This window comes from Cnephaeus nilssonii, assembly GCF_951640355.1.
Source record: "Cnephaeus nilssonii genome assembly, chromosome: 20".
In the NCBI taxonomy this organism is placed as follows: Eukaryota; Metazoa; Chordata; class Mammalia; order Chiroptera; family Vespertilionidae; genus Cnephaeus; species Cnephaeus nilssonii.
In genome coordinates, this window is record NC_137091.1 from 46,786,977 (window position 1) to 46,803,562 (window position 16,586).

The window sequence follows — 16,586 nt, forward strand, 5'->3', positions numbered from 1 at the left end:
TTCTGTTTCACAGACTCCTAAAAGCTTGATCTACCAACACAGAAGATCACAGAGCCCCAATTATTATTGTTATTGGGTTAAATATTAACTGTTACCTAATCCATAAACTTAAAAATAAGTTGATGTCTACTTTTTTTTTTTACTTTTTATCCAATCCCAGAGATTTCCCTTCTTAGCTCTCCCCACCCCACCCCCCACCCCCGATTTATCACCAGTGAATGTCATGTAACCACCTTATGTCTTCTCCTTTGAGTCTAATGTATAAAAAAAGATGCAAAACTGCGATTCTCCTGAGCATTAATCTGTTGTTATTCTGCCTGCTGGCACTGTTGCTGGCTTGGGTCACATAAACTTAGAAAAGTTCTCCACAAGTTTGGACATTTCTTACAACTCACCAAAATCAATTCACTCATGTGAAGCAGGAGAAAATTACATGGAGGGGTATCAGCATTTCCAGAGACTCAACTGACTGAAGACAGATTTATAAACACAAATTAAGAGCAGACTCAGAACACAGCAAGCTCGTGGTTTCCCATTGCTTTCAGAGAACAGAAGGAAATGTTTAAAGCTCAGGTGACTTTGGTGTGTGTGTGTGTGTTTAATCCTAACCAGAGGCTGTTTTCTTCTTTTCTTTTTCTTTTTTTACCCTCCCATTCCTTCCCTCTGAGATTCTGCACTCCATTCCATGCTTCCATGTCTCTGAATCCACTCCATTCACCACTTCATTTTGTTAATTAGATTCCATATATGAGTGAGATCAAGTGATACTTGTCTTTCTCTGACTGACTTATTTCACTTGGTATGATGCTGTCCAGTCCCTCTATGCTGTGTGAAAGGGCAAAGATTCTTGTTATTTACTGCTGTATAGAATTCCATTGTATAAATGTTCCACAGGTTTTTAAAAAATATACATTTTTACTGATTTCTGAGTAGAAACGAAAGAGAAAGAGAGAGAGAAACATGTATGATGAGAATCATTGATTGGCTGCCTCCTGTGCACCCCCTACTGGGAATCAAGCCTGCAACCTAGGCATATATATACCCTTGGCCTGAATCGAACCTGGGACCCATCAGTCTGCAGGGTGACGCTCTATCCACTGAGCCAAACCGGCTAGAACTGTATTTCAATTTTTAATCCACTCATCTATTGAAGGACACTTGGGCTGTTTCCAGATCTGTGTTATTGTAAGTTGTGCTGCTATGAACAGAAGGGTGCATACATTCTATTTGATTGTTTCAGGTTTCTTAGGATATATTCCTAGAAGTGGAATCACTGGATCAAATGGCAGTTCCATACTAAATTTTTTGAGGAAAGTCCAGGCTGATTTCCGTAATGGCTGTAGCAGTTTGCATTCCCATCAGTAGTGTACTAGGGTTCCCTTTTTTTCCACATCCTCCTCAGCACTGGTCCTTTGTTGATTTGTTGATTCAGCCATTCTGACAGTGGTGGGGTGATACCTACTTGTTGCTTTAATTTGCATCTCTCTGGTGATCAGTCACTTTGAGCATTTTTCATGTGTCTCTGGGCCATCTTGTCCACACTGCAGCCCAGGCAGAGCTGACACTTCGGATGACATCAGAAGCAGATGCTCTTTAAAAAAAAAAAAAATTATACATATATTTTTTTTAATTTTACAGAGAGGAAAGGAGACGGATAGAGAGTTAGAAACATCAATGAGAGAGAAACATCGATCAGCTGCCTCCTGGACACTCCCTACTGGGTATGTGCCTGCAACCAAGGTACTTGCCCTTGACTGGAATGGAATATGGGACCCTTGAGTCCTCAGGCCAACGCTCCAGCCACTGAGCCAAACCAATTAGGGCAGAAGCAGATGCTCTTAAGTATGAGAGTCTGTTTTGTAACATTAACTTTGTACAATGGATTTACTGGAGGCAGGTTAAATCAAATTAGAGACTTGAGCAACCTCTGCAAGCTACAATTGTCCTGAAGGAGACACAGCCAAAAGTCCTGAATGAAGAAACAATGCCTGCCCTTCAGAAAGAGCAGGTCCTGAAGAAAGATATGCAAAACCAGCCACCAGGTGCAGGAGAAACAAACTTGCCCCAGAAATCACCTCCCCTGAAGGCGCTAGAGGGCACTTAGTACACTTGGTGTGTTCTTGGGCTGTTTGACCCTAAATCCAGTCCTGGAGTCAACTGAGAAATACAAGATCCGGGCCTTGGAGCGGCGAAACTACATTACCCACAAGGCCACGCATGGAATGCCACCCGGCTGAGCCAATGGGGACCCAGAGAAGGCATTTCCGTTTGGCAGCTTCTGTAGGGCGGGACCGGTAGTCCTTGTGGCCCAGTTTCATCTTCTCAGATTTTTGTCTCTGGCGCGCAGTCCCATGGAGACGGCTGGAGAGTACCTTTACCCGGAACACAGCCAATGGAAGGAGCCTCCCGTGGTGCTCACAGCTCACACTGGGGAGTGAAGCTCGGAGTCACCGCCGGGACCCGCGCCAGGGCCAGGACAGGCACCGCCATTCCTGCAGCGGCTTCTACTCCGGCCGCTCCCGCCCCGCTCGGCCCACAGAGAGCAATGGCGGCGCCCGTGCTGAGGAGCTTCGCTGAGGTGAGTTCCACTCCCCCGGGCCCTCACCGCCTCCTCACACCGAACACCACAGCCTGAGGGGCATTTGTCCCGTCCTGCAGCTCAGTCCGCGTGGAGGACCGTGAGGAAGGCGGAGGGGAGAGGAGCGTTGTGGCTTCTGAGGCACAGCCAGTGCAGGGCGGAGAGGACAGGGCTGACTGGCATCTGAGGTTCCCTGAGGGTGTGGGCTGTGAGGATTGGCGGACAGATCAGAGGCTGCAGGGAGGACGGCACAGCCTCATTGGGGCTTTCCCGGCTGTGGGGTCCCTCAGAGGCCGGGGGTGGTCCTGGGTCCGGCTGGGAGACAAGCTTCTCTACCTGCCATGTGCCAAGTTCATGGGTGAGTCCAGCGAGATCCAGTGGCATTGGAGCAGGAAGGGGGCAGAGCTGAGGGAGTGAACCTGGGACTGAAGATGGGAAGGGGTTAAAGGTTACCCAGTGGTGTGCACATCTGGAGGAAGTGTGAGCTGATGGACCCCGGGACCTGGTGTGGGGACATAAAGGCGAAGCATAAACCCAGGCTTGGCTGTGTCTTGGAGGCATGATCTAGGGGACTGCAGTGGAATTGCTTGGCGGGAAGGCTGGGGCCCTGCAGGCATCCCCAGAGCTTAAATGAAATTGCCCTCTACCCTCCCCTCCCTCAGTCCTTCCCACCCAACCCAGCTGCTCTGCTGAGGGCAATCCCAGTGAGTAATGGGACTGTGATGAGAGAGCAGCCTGCACTGGCATTAGGGCCTGGTGTCCACACTAACCGGGTGCCCTGGAGGAGGTTGAGGGGGGGAAGGTGTGTCAGGAGTAGGATGGCAGATTCTCAGAGAGACAGCTCTGGTTTCAATTGTCTCCATTCTGACAGGTTGGCGTGACCTTTGAGGACATTGCCCTGTACTTCTCCAGGGAGGAATGGAGCCTCCTTGATGAGGGTCAGAGACAGCTGTACCTGAATGTGATGCTGGAGAACTTTGAACTTGTATCCTCGCTGGGTAAGACCCCCACTCTCACCAGTGACCTGGACTTGGCTTTGCGATTTCCCAGGCCCCATCTCCCAGGGTGTGCTGTGTCCTCCCATGTAGACTGTGGTTCTGCTTGATTTTCCAGTTTCCTGGGTAGTTGCTGTCCTGGGGAGGGTGGGTCTGTTTCCGCTGCTCCCTTCTATTCCTGAAGTCCCAGTTCTCCCCGCTGTACTACGTTCACAGGGAAGGACTTGTGGTTGGTAGTTTGCTGGAAGCCTGAGGGATTCCACCTTGATCAGTGAGGAAAGCATTTTCTATATTCCTGTTGGTCACTTGTACCTATTTTTGGAAGAATTGTCTCTACTTCTTTACCCTGTTTTGGTTAAAGATTGTTTTGAATACCTCTATATTTTATATATTAATTGCTTACTATGTACAGGAACACATATTGTTGCATGTGCTTAATTGTGCTTTGCAGATATTACTTCCCCACACCAACTTTTCTACAAAGTCCATGTTTTTGGCAACCCTGTGTTCAGCAGGTCTAGTGTCACCATTTTTCTAAAGCTTAGATACTTGTTGCTAGTGCTTAGCAATAAAGTATTTTTAATGAAGTTATATAGAATTTGCTTTTCAGACAGAATCATTGCATTGTTATTATCTGCAGTATAGTATTAACATATCTTTACTATGGATAACATATGGATAACATATCTTATAACATATGGATAACCTATCTTATCCCTGGGGAACTCCCACTATTTGTGTGAATTTCTGTCTATATCGCAATATTCCCTTTATTGTGCTGATCAGAACCGAATCCACAGTATCTAAAGTGATTCCTTCATATGATTTGCGAATGTTTTCTCCCATTCTCTAGATTTTCTTTCTTTTCATTTTGTTTATTGCTGTTGTGCTGCGAAGCAGCTTTTTTTATTTTTCTTTTATTTCTTGCAATCTGGACTGTTTATTTTTTCTGTTTTATCTGGTGGTTGGTGTCACATTCAGAACATCCTGTCCAAAACAAATCTCGAAAGCTTTTTCTCTAGGTTGTCCTGAGGTGTTTTAAGTTTTAGCACTGAGGTTTAACTCTGTAATGCAGGTAGAGGTAAATTTTATCAGCAGTGTCCAGTATTCTTGTTTTACATGTGAATATTGATTTTTAGCAGCACCATTCATTGAAGAAACTGTCTTTCTCTTATTCTGTGTCTTGCAGCTTTGACAAAGATTACTTCAAACCAAGATTACTTGGTTTTATTTCTGTGTTTTCTGTTCTGTTCTGTTTATATATGTATCGGTGTTTCTCCAGCAACACACTGTTTGCTTGCTTTCTTTTGGTAATAAATTAAAGTCAGGAAGTTTATGTCACCAGCTTTGTTCTCGCTCAAGATTGCTTTTGCTGTTCGAGTTTTTTAATTCCATACATTTCAAGATTCTCTTTTCATTTTTTTGGTAAAATACCATAGGAATTATCCTCAGAACTGCATTTATTTATTTTTTAAAAATTTCTTTATTGATTAAGGTATCACATATTTGTCCTCATCCCCCCATTCCATCCCAAACCCCTCCCCACGTATGCTCCCACCCCGCTGTTGTCTGTGTCCATTGGCTAGGCTTATATACATGCACACAAGTCCTTTGGTTGATCTCTCCCCCTTTTCCCCACCCTCCCCTACCTTCCCTCTGAGGTTTGACAGTCTGATCGATGCTTCCCTGTCTCTGGGTCTGTTTTTGTTCATCAGTTTATGTTGTTCATTATTTCCCCTAGATGAGTGAAATCATGTGATACAAGAAATACACTTAAAAGAACCGAAAATGAGACAAGCAATAATGATTATGCTGAGAGGCAAATGACTCAGAACTGCATTTAATCTGTAGAGTGCGTTGTGTACTATAGATATTTTCACCATATTTCTTTTTAAAAAATTCTTCATTGTTTAAAGTATTACATATTGTATTACATATGTCTCCTCTTTCCCCCATTGACCACAAATGAGCGAGATCATGTGATATTTATCTTTCTCCAACTGGCTTATTTCACTTAGCATAATGCTCTCCAGGTCCATCCATGCTGTTACAAATGGTAAGCATTCCTTCTTTTTTACAGCAGCATAATATTTGATTGTGTATATGTTTTACAGTTTTTTAATCCACTCATGTGCTGATAGTCACTTAGGCTGTTTCCAAATCTTAGCTATCGTAAATTGTGCTGGTATGAACATAGGGGTGCATATATCCTTTCTGATTGCTGTTTCTGGATTCTTGGGATATTGACCTAGAAGTGGGATTACTAGGTCAAATGGGAGTTCCATTTTTAACTTTTTGAGGAAACTCCATACTGTTCTCCACAGTGGTTGCAGGAGTCTGCATTCCCACCAGCAGTGTACGAGGGTTCCTTTTTCTCCACATCCTCGCCAGCACTTGTTTGTTGGTTTGATGATGATAGCCATTCTGACCTGTGTGAGATGGTACCGTATTGTGGTTTTGATATGGATCTCTCGGATGATTAGTGACTTTGAGCATATTTTTATATGTCTCTGGGCCTTCTGTAGGTCCTCTTTCGAAAAGTGTCTATTTAGGTCCTTTTCCCATTTTTTGATTGGATCATTTATGTTCCTTTTGTTAAGTTGTATGAGTTCTCCGTAAATTTTAGAGATTAAATCCTTACCGGAAGTATCATTGGCAAATATGTTCTCCCATGCACTGTGCTCTCTTGTTGTTTTGTTGATGGTTTCTTTTGCTGTGCAGAAGCTTTTTATTTTGACGTAATCCCATTTGTTTATTTTCTCCTTAGTCTCCATTGCCTTAGGAGCTGTGTCTATAAAGATATTGCTATGACATATGTCTGCTAATTTTCTGCCTATGGACTCTTGTAGGATTTTTATGGTTTCCGTCTTACATTTATGTCCTTTAGCCATTTTGAGTTTGTTTTTAGTATGGTGTAAGTTGGTGTTCCAGTTTCATGTTTTTGCATGTATCTGACCAAATTTCCTAACACCGTTTATTGAAGAGACTATCTTGATTTCATTGTATGCTCTTGCCTCCTTTTTCAAATATTAATTGAGCATAGTGGTTTGGGTTGATTTCTGGGTTCTCTGTTCTGTTGCATTGTTCTATGTCTGTTGTTGTGCCAGTACCAGGCATTTTTGTAATATAGCTTGGTATCTGGTATTGTGATCCCTCCAACTTTGTTCTTCTTTCTCAAGATTGCTGTGGCTCTTCAGGTTTTTTTTTATTCCATATGAATTTTTTGAGAGTTTGTTCTAGGTCTGTGAAATATGCTGTTGGTATCTTAATAGGAATTGCATTGAATCTGTAGATTGCTTTGGGTAGTATGTACATTTTAATGATGTTGACTCTACCAACCCATGGACACGGTATATTCTTCCATTTGTTTGTGTCTTATTCTATCTCTTTTTTTTCTTTTTAAAAAAATATATTGTAGCCGAAAGTGGTTTGGCTCAGTGGATAGAGCGTCAGCCTGTGAACTGAAAGGTCCCAGGTTCGATTCCCGTCAAGGGCATGTACCTGGGTTGCGGGCACATCCCCAGTGAGGGATGTGCAGGAGGCAGCTGATCCATGTTTCTCTCTCATCGATGTTTATAACTCTCTATCCCTCTCCCTTCCTCTCTGTAAAAAATCAATAAAATATATTATATATATATAGTATTGCCTAGCCTGTGTGGCTCAGTGGTTGAGTGTCGACCCTGGAACCAGGAGGTCACCGGTTCGTCTGGGCACATACGCTCGATCCCCTCTGGGGATTGTGCAGGAGGCAGCCAACAATGACTTCCTCTTTCATTGATCTCTCTCTCTCTCCATTCCTCTCCCTTCCTCCCTTTCTCTCTCTCTCTCTCTCTCTCAAGATCAATAAAAATATATTAAAAAAATATATATTGTATTGATTTTTTACAGAGAGGAAGGGAGAGAGCATTAGAAATATCTATGAGAGAAAAACATCCATCAGCTGCCTCCTGCACACCCCCTACTGGGGATGTGCCCACAACCAAGGTACATGCCCTTTACCGGAATCGAACTTTCGACCCTTCAGTCCACAGGCCGATGCTCTATCCATTGAGCCAAACCTGTTAGGGCTTCTTCTATCTCTTTTTTCAACTTCCTGTAGGTTTCTGATTACAGGTCTTTTACCTCCTTACTTAAGTTTATGCCTAGGTATCTTCATTTTTTTGTTGCAATGGTAGATAGGATTGTTTTGTTGTTGTTGTTGTTTGTTTGTTTCTCTTTCTGTGAGTTCATTATTGGTGTATAAAAAGCCATATATTTCTGGGTGTTAATTTTGTATCCTGCTACATTGCTGAATGCACTTACTATATTTAGTAGTTTTTTGATGGAGTCTTTAGGGTTTTCTTTGTAAAATTCATGTCATCTGTGAATAATACCAGTTGTACTTCTTTTCCAATCTCATTGCCTTTATTTTTTTTCCTTTTTAAAAAAATATGTTTTATTGAATTTTTATAGAGAGGAAGGGAGAGGGAGAGAGAGTTGGAAACATCAATGCGAGAGAAACATCTATCAGCTGCCTCCTGCACACCTCCTACTGGGGATGTGCTTGCAACCAAGGTACATGCCCTTGACTGGAATCGAACCTCGGACCCTTGAGTCCGCAGGCCGATGCTCTATTCACTGAGCCAAACCGGCTAGGTCTCTCATTGCCTTTCATTTCTTCTTCTTGTCTGATTGCTATGGCTAGCACTTCCTGTACTATGTCGAACAGGAGTGGTGAAAGCGGGCATCCCTGTCTTGTTCCTGTTCTTAGGGAAAATGGTTTTAGTTTTTGCCCATTGAGTATGATGTTAGCTGTAAGTTTGTCATATAAGGCTTTTATTATGTTGAGGTATGATCCCTGTACCACACTTTGCTGCGAGTTTTTATCAAGAAAGGGTGTTGGATTTTGTCAAAGACTTTTTCTGCATCAATTGATATGATTATGTGATTTTTGTTTTTCAAATGTAATGCTGGATCCAATTTGCCAGAATTTGGTTGAGGATGATAGCATCTATGGGGATCACTGTGACTACAGTGAGAGAGCTGCTGTACAGGAGACACCCCTTTGGAGCAGGACTTGCTTCAGTGGGGCTTTGGTGCTCAGTGAGTCTGCCCCTTGACTGTGTTGCTTATGGATGTGAAGAGTTGTAAGCCGGTATGATATGACACTGCCCACTGGGTACACTGGCTCTTGGGTCTCCAGGTAGGCATAAAGTCAGCCCCTGCCTGGAGCCACCCCACAATATCTACAAAGAGATCTGCAGATTCACTTCTTTGAATCGGGTTTGGAAGTGCCCCTACGATGCCCAGCTGTAAAGCAAGGAATGCTAGTTCTTGTGCCACGTCTTGGGCCTTTTATGGGTAGGTTTGGGGCTCCCTGACACAATACAACTTGTTTGACAGGTTTTACCCTGAGGAAGGACAGGCCATTCATACAGAAAAGCTGCTGGACACAGCTGGGGTGGGGTTGTAAATTGGATGAGGTGAGGTCTCAGGGAATCACTAGGGCAGGGAAAACCGAAATGGCTGCCAGTCAGCCCTGCGACCAGGGAGGTCCCAGCCTAGGTATAATGACTGCTGCGAGCACCTCTGTCTGGGGGACACGGCCCCGAGGTCCTGCCCTGATGCCAGACAGTCCAGTTTCTCCTCGTATGTGTCTGGGTCCCCCTCCGAGTCTCGCCTGTCATTTGAACTCAGAGGTAGTGGGGGTTTGTAAGTTCAGTTCGTGGTGCTGGCATTATAAGAGGAGCAGCTGGGTCACATGCAGTCTCTGTGTCACTGAGCGCCAATATGCACTGGTATTTAGAGCCTGCAGTTCTTGCTTCCCACAGGACTTCTTTCCCTGCTCTGGGGCCCTGGGCTGGGCACCTTCTGTGAGCCTTGGACCCCTTACTCCTCCAGGTGACCTCGGCAGAGACGACCTCCCTCCCAATTAAAAAAGTGGCCCACATGGGTACAGGACCAGCACCTTCTGTGCCTCCGCACCTCCTACCAGTCTCAGTGTGCTTTCTTCTTTACTTCTCTAGTCATAACACTTCTTTCAGCCAGCTTTCCAGAGGTTCTGGCTGATGGTTGTTGTGTATTTTAGCTGTAATTTTGATGTGGTTGTGGGAGGCACCAAGTACAGGCTTTTACCTACACTGCCATCTTGGATCTCCTCTCTGGTAACTTTTCTAAATTTAATTACTTATTCTTCTTTTATCTTCACCTGAATAGTGAGAATATTTTTTCCATTGATTTTTTATTCTTAGAGAAAGAGAGAGAGAGAGGGAGAGAGAGAGAGAGAGAGAAACATCAATTGGTTGCCTCCCACATGTGCCCCCACTAAGAGGGGAGATTGAACCTGAAACCCACGTACTTGCCCCTTACTGGAAATCGGTCCCATGACCTTCCAGTGTGCAGGCAGGCACTCAGCACTGAGCGACACGGGCCAGGACTATTTATTTATTCTTTCAATTATTTCTTTATTGATTTTGTAAATATATTTTGTTGATTTTAGAGAGGAAGAGGAGAGAGCGATAGAAACATGAATAATGAGAGAGAGTCATTGATCAGCTGCCTCCTGCACACCCCCCACTGGATATTGCGCCAGCAATCTGTGCATGTCCCCTGACAAGGAATGGAATTGTGATCTCCTAAGTCATGGGCCAATGCTCAATCACTGAGCCATACTGGGCAGCCTTTATTTATTTATTTTAGAGACGGGAAGTGAAACAGAAAAAGAGGGAAACATTGATCTTCTGTTCTACCCATCTAAGCATTTATTGGCTGTGCCCTACATGTGCCCTGATGGGGGATCACACCACAACCTTGGTGCATCGGGACCACACACTCAACAACTGCTCTACCTGGCCAGGGCTCTGCATTTGTTTATTTCAGAAGCTCATATGGGATCTTGACAAATTTCTCTATGGAGGGTCATGTGGTCTCCTAACTTCAACATCTCTTCTGATGCTTTGTGGTTCATAATGTCAGGTGTAATGTCTTACCTTTCATTTCTTTTTTATTTTTTGAGGCTTGTTTTTGTTTATTTACTTGTTCTTGTTTTTTGCTTTAGTCTAGTTCAGGATTTGCCCATTTTTATATTTTTAAGAAAAGTACTTGTTAGATATTCTTTTATTTTGTCTTGTCTCCCGTTTATTGATGCTTTTTCAAATATTTATTGTTTCATTTTTTTGCAACCTTTGGGTTTAATTTCTTGTTTTGTTTCTAGATTCCTGATATGGCAGGTTAGGTTTTGTGAGATTATTTTTTATAATGTAGGCTTTTATCTCTATAAAATTTCCTCTTAAAATTACATTCTCTGAATTTTGTACAGGATTTTTGGTAGGTTGTCTTTTTATTTACTTTGTCTCTAGACTTTTTTCAGTTGTGTTAAGTTTGGCTACCTTGAAATTTTTATTTACTCATTTATTATTGGTTTCACAGAGAGAGAGAGAGAGAGAGAGAGAGAGAGAGAGAGAAACATCACTTGATGGAGAAACATCAATAGGCTGCCTTCTGCACACAAACTAACTGGAAATGGAACCCACATACTGATATGTGCCTTGCATGGAAATTGAATCCTCGACCCTTTGGTACACAGGACGATGCTCCATCCAACTAAGCCATACTGGCCAAGGCATTCTGTGTTTCTTAAAGATAAAAATTTCCAGTATTTTTTGAAGAGCAAACCACTAGGGTCAATGATAGCAGAAGCACAATGTCTGCTGGAGGTAACTCTAACCCTTGTTTTTGCAGTGACTCAAATAAGATTTTTTTTTTTAAATTATTTTATTGATTTTTTACAGAGTGAAAGGGAGAGAGATGGAGAGTCAGAAACATCGATGCGAGAAAAACATCGATCAGCTGCCTCCTGCACACTTCCCACTGGGGATGTGCCAGCAACCAAGGTACATGCTCTTGACTGGAATCGAACCTGGGTCCTTTAAATCCACAGGCACAACGCTCTATCCACTGAGCTAAACTGGTTAGGGCTCAAATGGGATTTAAGGGGAAGAATCATTCATGCATCACAGAAGAAACACAACTTTATGAATTGCACTGTGGACCCACAGGCGGTCTTGCCTTGGTGAAGAATCGTTGGGAAGGAATTCTCGGCTGGCCTTTGTTACATTCATAGCTAGAAACCCAGTGTTTTGTTACAGTTGCCCATTCCTCACCCAGTTATGCTTGTTTGTGCTTATTGTTGATACTTTTCCTACTACTCAGTTCTAATAGTGATCATTTCTACTCGGATTCCCAGCCCACGGATAACCTTAACCTCTCTGGACTTCGCACCTCTGCCTCTTTCACAGGTCTCTCTTTACTGCACTTCAACGTTCATCTATACCTGCAGCACCTTGGAGAGCACTCGTATTATTATATTGACGTTGAACTTCATGTTCTCTAATACAGTTAATTTTTATGGCTTTGAGCAGCTTTAAATTATTCTACACAGACACACATGACCAGCATGTAAGGTACTCAAGGAAGCCGTTTGTGCAAAAACAATGAGTAGAGCCTTCCTCTCTTCTTTGTGTCCCATCCTGGGCTTCTGTCCCTCCGTGTGTGAGATTTTCCTCATCGACTGACTTTTGGGGCCACGTTATGTATAACAGCAATTTCCTCAGAGTCTACCTCACTCATCTTGAAAATCTTTCTATGGAATCATGTCTAGTCATGACAAATAAACATTTGTGATGAAGATATTCTGTTTTTATAAGGTCAACATGTACTTAACCAGTGTTTCCTTTTGTTCAGGTTGCTGCTGTGGAGCAGAGAATGTGGAGGCAGCAACTGAACAGAAGGTTTCTGTAAAAGTGTCACAGGCAAGGAATCCCAAGGTAGCCTTGTCTTCCCAGAAGAGCCACCCCTGTGAGAGTTGTGGACTCGTCTTGGGAAACATTTTCCACGTGATGGAGCTGCAGGGAGCACAACATGGACAGATACTGTTGAGGTGTGGCGGATGTGCAAAACGGTTTTACTTCAGTGTAAAATTTCACCAGCAGCCCGTGAGAGAGAACACTGTCATTAGAGGTGTGGACAGCATCTCACTTGCAAACAGCTACAATTTCAATGTGTCCCAGAATCATTTCTCCTGCGGGGAGGTTCAGCAGGGTGTTCTTACCGGGTCAGGTCATCTCTACCTAAAGGCTACTCAGACCAGGGACAGTCCAAATGCTACTCCAGCATCTCTGATGACATTTCAAAGGAGACAAAATGATTACACCAGAAAAGAATGTAAGAAAGACATTAGTTACACCCACACGTTTATTCAGGAAAAGGGTTTTAATGCAGGAAATCGGTGTTTTGTGTCCTCTGAATGTGGAAAATATTTTATCAAATTTTCTTGCTTTCATGATCAACAGCGAGGTCACACTGGAGAAAGGCCTTATCAATGCAGTGAATATGGGAAAGCTTTTAGCAGTATTAATAGCCAAGGTGATCATGAAGCTTTGCACACTGGAGAAAGGCCTTATGAGCGCAGTGAATGTGGAAAAGCTTTTTCCAGTAGCAGTGCCCTCCATTATGATCAGAGAGTTCACACAGGTGAAAGGCCTTATGAGTGCAGTGAATGTGGAAAATCTTTTAAAAATATCTCTCACCTTCATAAACATCAGAGAGTTCATACAGGAGAAAAGCCTTATCAATGCAGTGAATGTGGGAAATTTTTTACCACTAACAACCATCTTCGTATTCATCAGAGAGTTCACACTGGAGAAAAGCCTTACAAATGCAGTGAATGTGGGAAATCTTTTAGCACTAACACCAACCTTCGTATTCATCAGAGAGTTCACACTGGAGAAAAGCCTTATAAATGCAGCGAATGTCTGAAATCTTTTACCTGGAGCACTGCCCTTCGTCGTCATCAGAGAATTCACACTGGAGAAAAGCCTTATGAATGCAGTGTGTGTGGGAAAACTTTTACACAATTCAGTGGTCTCCAATATCATCAGGGAGTTCACACTGGGGAAAAGCCTTATACATGCAGTGAATGTGGTAAATCTTTTCGCACTACGACGCACCTTCGTACTCATCAGATAGTTCATACAGGAGAAAAGGCTTATAAATGCAGTGATTGTGGAAAATCTTTTACAAGGAGCAGTAGTCTTCAATGTCATCGGAGAGCTCACACTAGAGAAAGCCGTTATGACTGTAACTAATGTGAAATGTCTCTCAGCCAAATTTGTAAATTCGCTCTGCACAAAAGAGTCCAAATGTGAAAAATTTCTTAAATGTGTAGGAAATGTATTTTCTTAGGACTTAACTATAGTATAAGAAAATTTGTGAATTTTCATGTATCAGTCTGAATTATATCTGATACATTTAATCACCTAAATGTTATAACATCCCCTCAACTGTTTTTGTTGTTGTATTTGTTGGTATTTATGTTGGAACCATATGTATCTATATTGCACTTTCTAACATACAGCGATGTCTTCCCAGGTGTATGTCACTGCATATTTCTGTTGCTGAAGGTATTTCACGGGAACCACCTATAATGTCCCTACAGATGGCATCAATCCCCATCCTCATGTGCCCAGGGAAGCTAACTCTGTTGTCTGATTTGTTGAAGGAAATTAGGAATACCTGAGCCCTTAGTTCTTCCTTGTATCCCTGTCATGCGTTGCCATGTAGGACTCATTACTGTTGGCCCCAGTAAACATAATGTTGCAGAGTGACTGCCATTGTCGGGGACATGCTTTCCCTAGATGCCAGTGATGAATTTATTTTGTGCCTCAGTCACCAGTGGAAGAATTGCCAGTCTTAGGTCTCTTTCTTTGCAAAATAATGAAGGCTTTATCCTACGACTTCTTTAATCTTGGGTGTTCTATTGAGTCTATAGCTTAGTTTATAAGGAAAACTAGGCTCTCCAGGCATGATCAGGTGAAAAACTTATGGCCTCTCCAAAATTTTTGTCGTTTGGGTCAGACTATGGTGCAGAAATTAGCAGTTTCTGCCAAATTTACATTGCTGCCCATAATTTCCCAGGAAACACTGTGGACTCTAGTCCTCATGTGAAGATGGATGCTTTGAGACACAGAGATCACTTCAAAGGGGGGGGAGCAGGGTAGCTGTGAGAACCTCAAGTATGTCTGGGAGCAGCGTGAATTTTTTCTAGTTTTCAGGGGATGCTAAGACATTTGAAGGGAACCTCCTGCCCAGCTCTTGCAGAGGGACATGTGTCATAATGCCTTCAATTCCATTGATGATGGTCACTGGTTGGAGGACCATTGCAGTCAGGGGAACCCCTTTCACTGCAGAAACACTGACCTAATTGTTGTTGGACCAGACTGCAGCCTATTAGATGGAATGGTCTTCATCTAAACCTGCATGCAGGAATATTTTTTTTCTTCCTTAGAAATTTTTTTGATGTAAAAACTACAGGAGCGATATTACCCCAATCTGAGGGACTCCAGACATGTTTATCGTCTGTGGAGCAGTCATTGGCATTGATTATAATCAAGAGGTTTTGTGGGCTCCTGTAGCTTCTCAGGTGTTCCCATCAGAGCAATTGGTGCTCTGGCAGTAGAACAAAGATGAAGACAAAGGCTGTCTTTAATCCAGGGATGTGGCTTTTGTGACCCAGTCAGTCAGCATTCCAGTGGGTTTGGGTGAAAGTTCTTCATTGTTGCATTTTCTGTCACTGCGATGAGACTCTCACCCAGAGAGCGTAAGAAGGTAGATTGAATATAGAGTTGCCAAACCTGTTGTTCCAAAATAGGTGAACGTACATTTGTTTTATCTTGAACCATTGTTAACAGCTGTGATGAGTAAATTACATACGTTAAATATAGTGTTTCATAAATCTTGACATGTGCATGAAACTGAATCCATCATTACACTCATAATACTGACCATATCACTCACTGTGTAGTTGCTTCTTGACTTCATTTAATCTGTCTCTGTTCTCCACAGCTTTCCCAGTACCCATGGATTTACATTCCATTTTATTAAAGAACTTTGCTTTTTCTAAGTATTTTTCTGCTTTAATTTATATTTCATAAATTCTTGGAGATTTATTAAAGGTATATTAGTAACTCATCTCTCTTTTTTTTTTATATAGATATTCTTTTTCTTGTTAATCCTTACCCAAGGATATTTTTCCATTGATTTTTTAGGGAGAGTGGAAGATTCAGGGAAAGACAGAGAGAAACATTGATGTGAGAGAAACACATTGATTGGTTGCCTCCTGCATCAGCTGTGACCAGGGCCCAGGCTGGGAAGGAGTCTTCAACCAAGGTACATGCCTTTGACCGGAATCCAACCTGGGACCCTTTGGTCTGCACGCCTATGCTCTATCCAGAGCCAAACCGGCTAGTGCTCTGGTAGATATTCTTATCTTTGAATATATCACCATCATGTTGTCCATTTTAATAAATATTTGGTTATTTCTAATAAAGCTGGTGCAAACATTTCTTTATAATTCCTTATATGAATATTAGAGGCCAGGTGCATGAAAATCCATGCACTGATGGGTGGGTCTCTCAGGCCGGCCTGCCCCCGTCACAGTTCAGGAATTCTCAGGGGCAGAGACCACCGAACAGTTGGGAAGGCAATGCCCCCATCATGCTGCTGCCACTGCTGGCAGCGCAAGCCTCGGACGGCCCTCGGTACCTGAACCTCAGGCGGCTCTGGGCAGCCAACATCCGAGGTTTTCCTGTGCCTTGGGCCGGCCCTGGGCTACTGGGGGCTGTGGGGACTGGGGGACAACAGAGGCAGGTGCGCAGAATGGGCGGACCCAGCAGTGTCATGCACCTGCCACCCCAGGGGGCTGAGGGAACTGGGCACTGCGTTCATGTGTCTGTGGGCACCACCATCTTCGAGTGTGTGGTATTCAATTAGCATATTCCCTCTTTATTGGCTGTGGGTGCTGCCATCTTGTGAAGGTGTGATGGCCAATTAGCATATTCCCTCTTTATTAGATAGGATAAGTATTATCTACCTTTCTCAATCGAACATTCCCCAAGGGCTCCCGGACTGCAAGAGGGCACAGGCCAGGCTGAGCGATCACCCCTGAGTGTATGAGTTTTGTGCACCAGGCCTCTAGT

At 43.2% G+C, this 16,586-nt stretch overlaps 1 protein-coding gene across 1 annotated transcript; it reads left to right on the plus strand.

Annotated features, from left to right (window-relative positions):
- The first annotated feature begins 667 nt into the window (after window positions 1-667).
- LOC307116583 (uncharacterized protein) lies at window positions 668-15,511 on the plus strand. Its single transcript, XM_079800678.1, has 3 exons — window positions 668-2,578; window positions 3,450-3,576; window positions 12,295-15,511. The coding sequence occupies exons 1-3, from the start codon at window positions 2,393-2,395 to the stop codon at window positions 13,695-13,697; spliced, it is 1,716 nt and encodes a 571-aa protein (XP_079656804.1). The 5' UTR covers window positions 668-2,392; the 3' UTR covers window positions 13,698-15,511.
- Window positions 15,512-16,586: the final 1,075 nt, after the last annotated feature.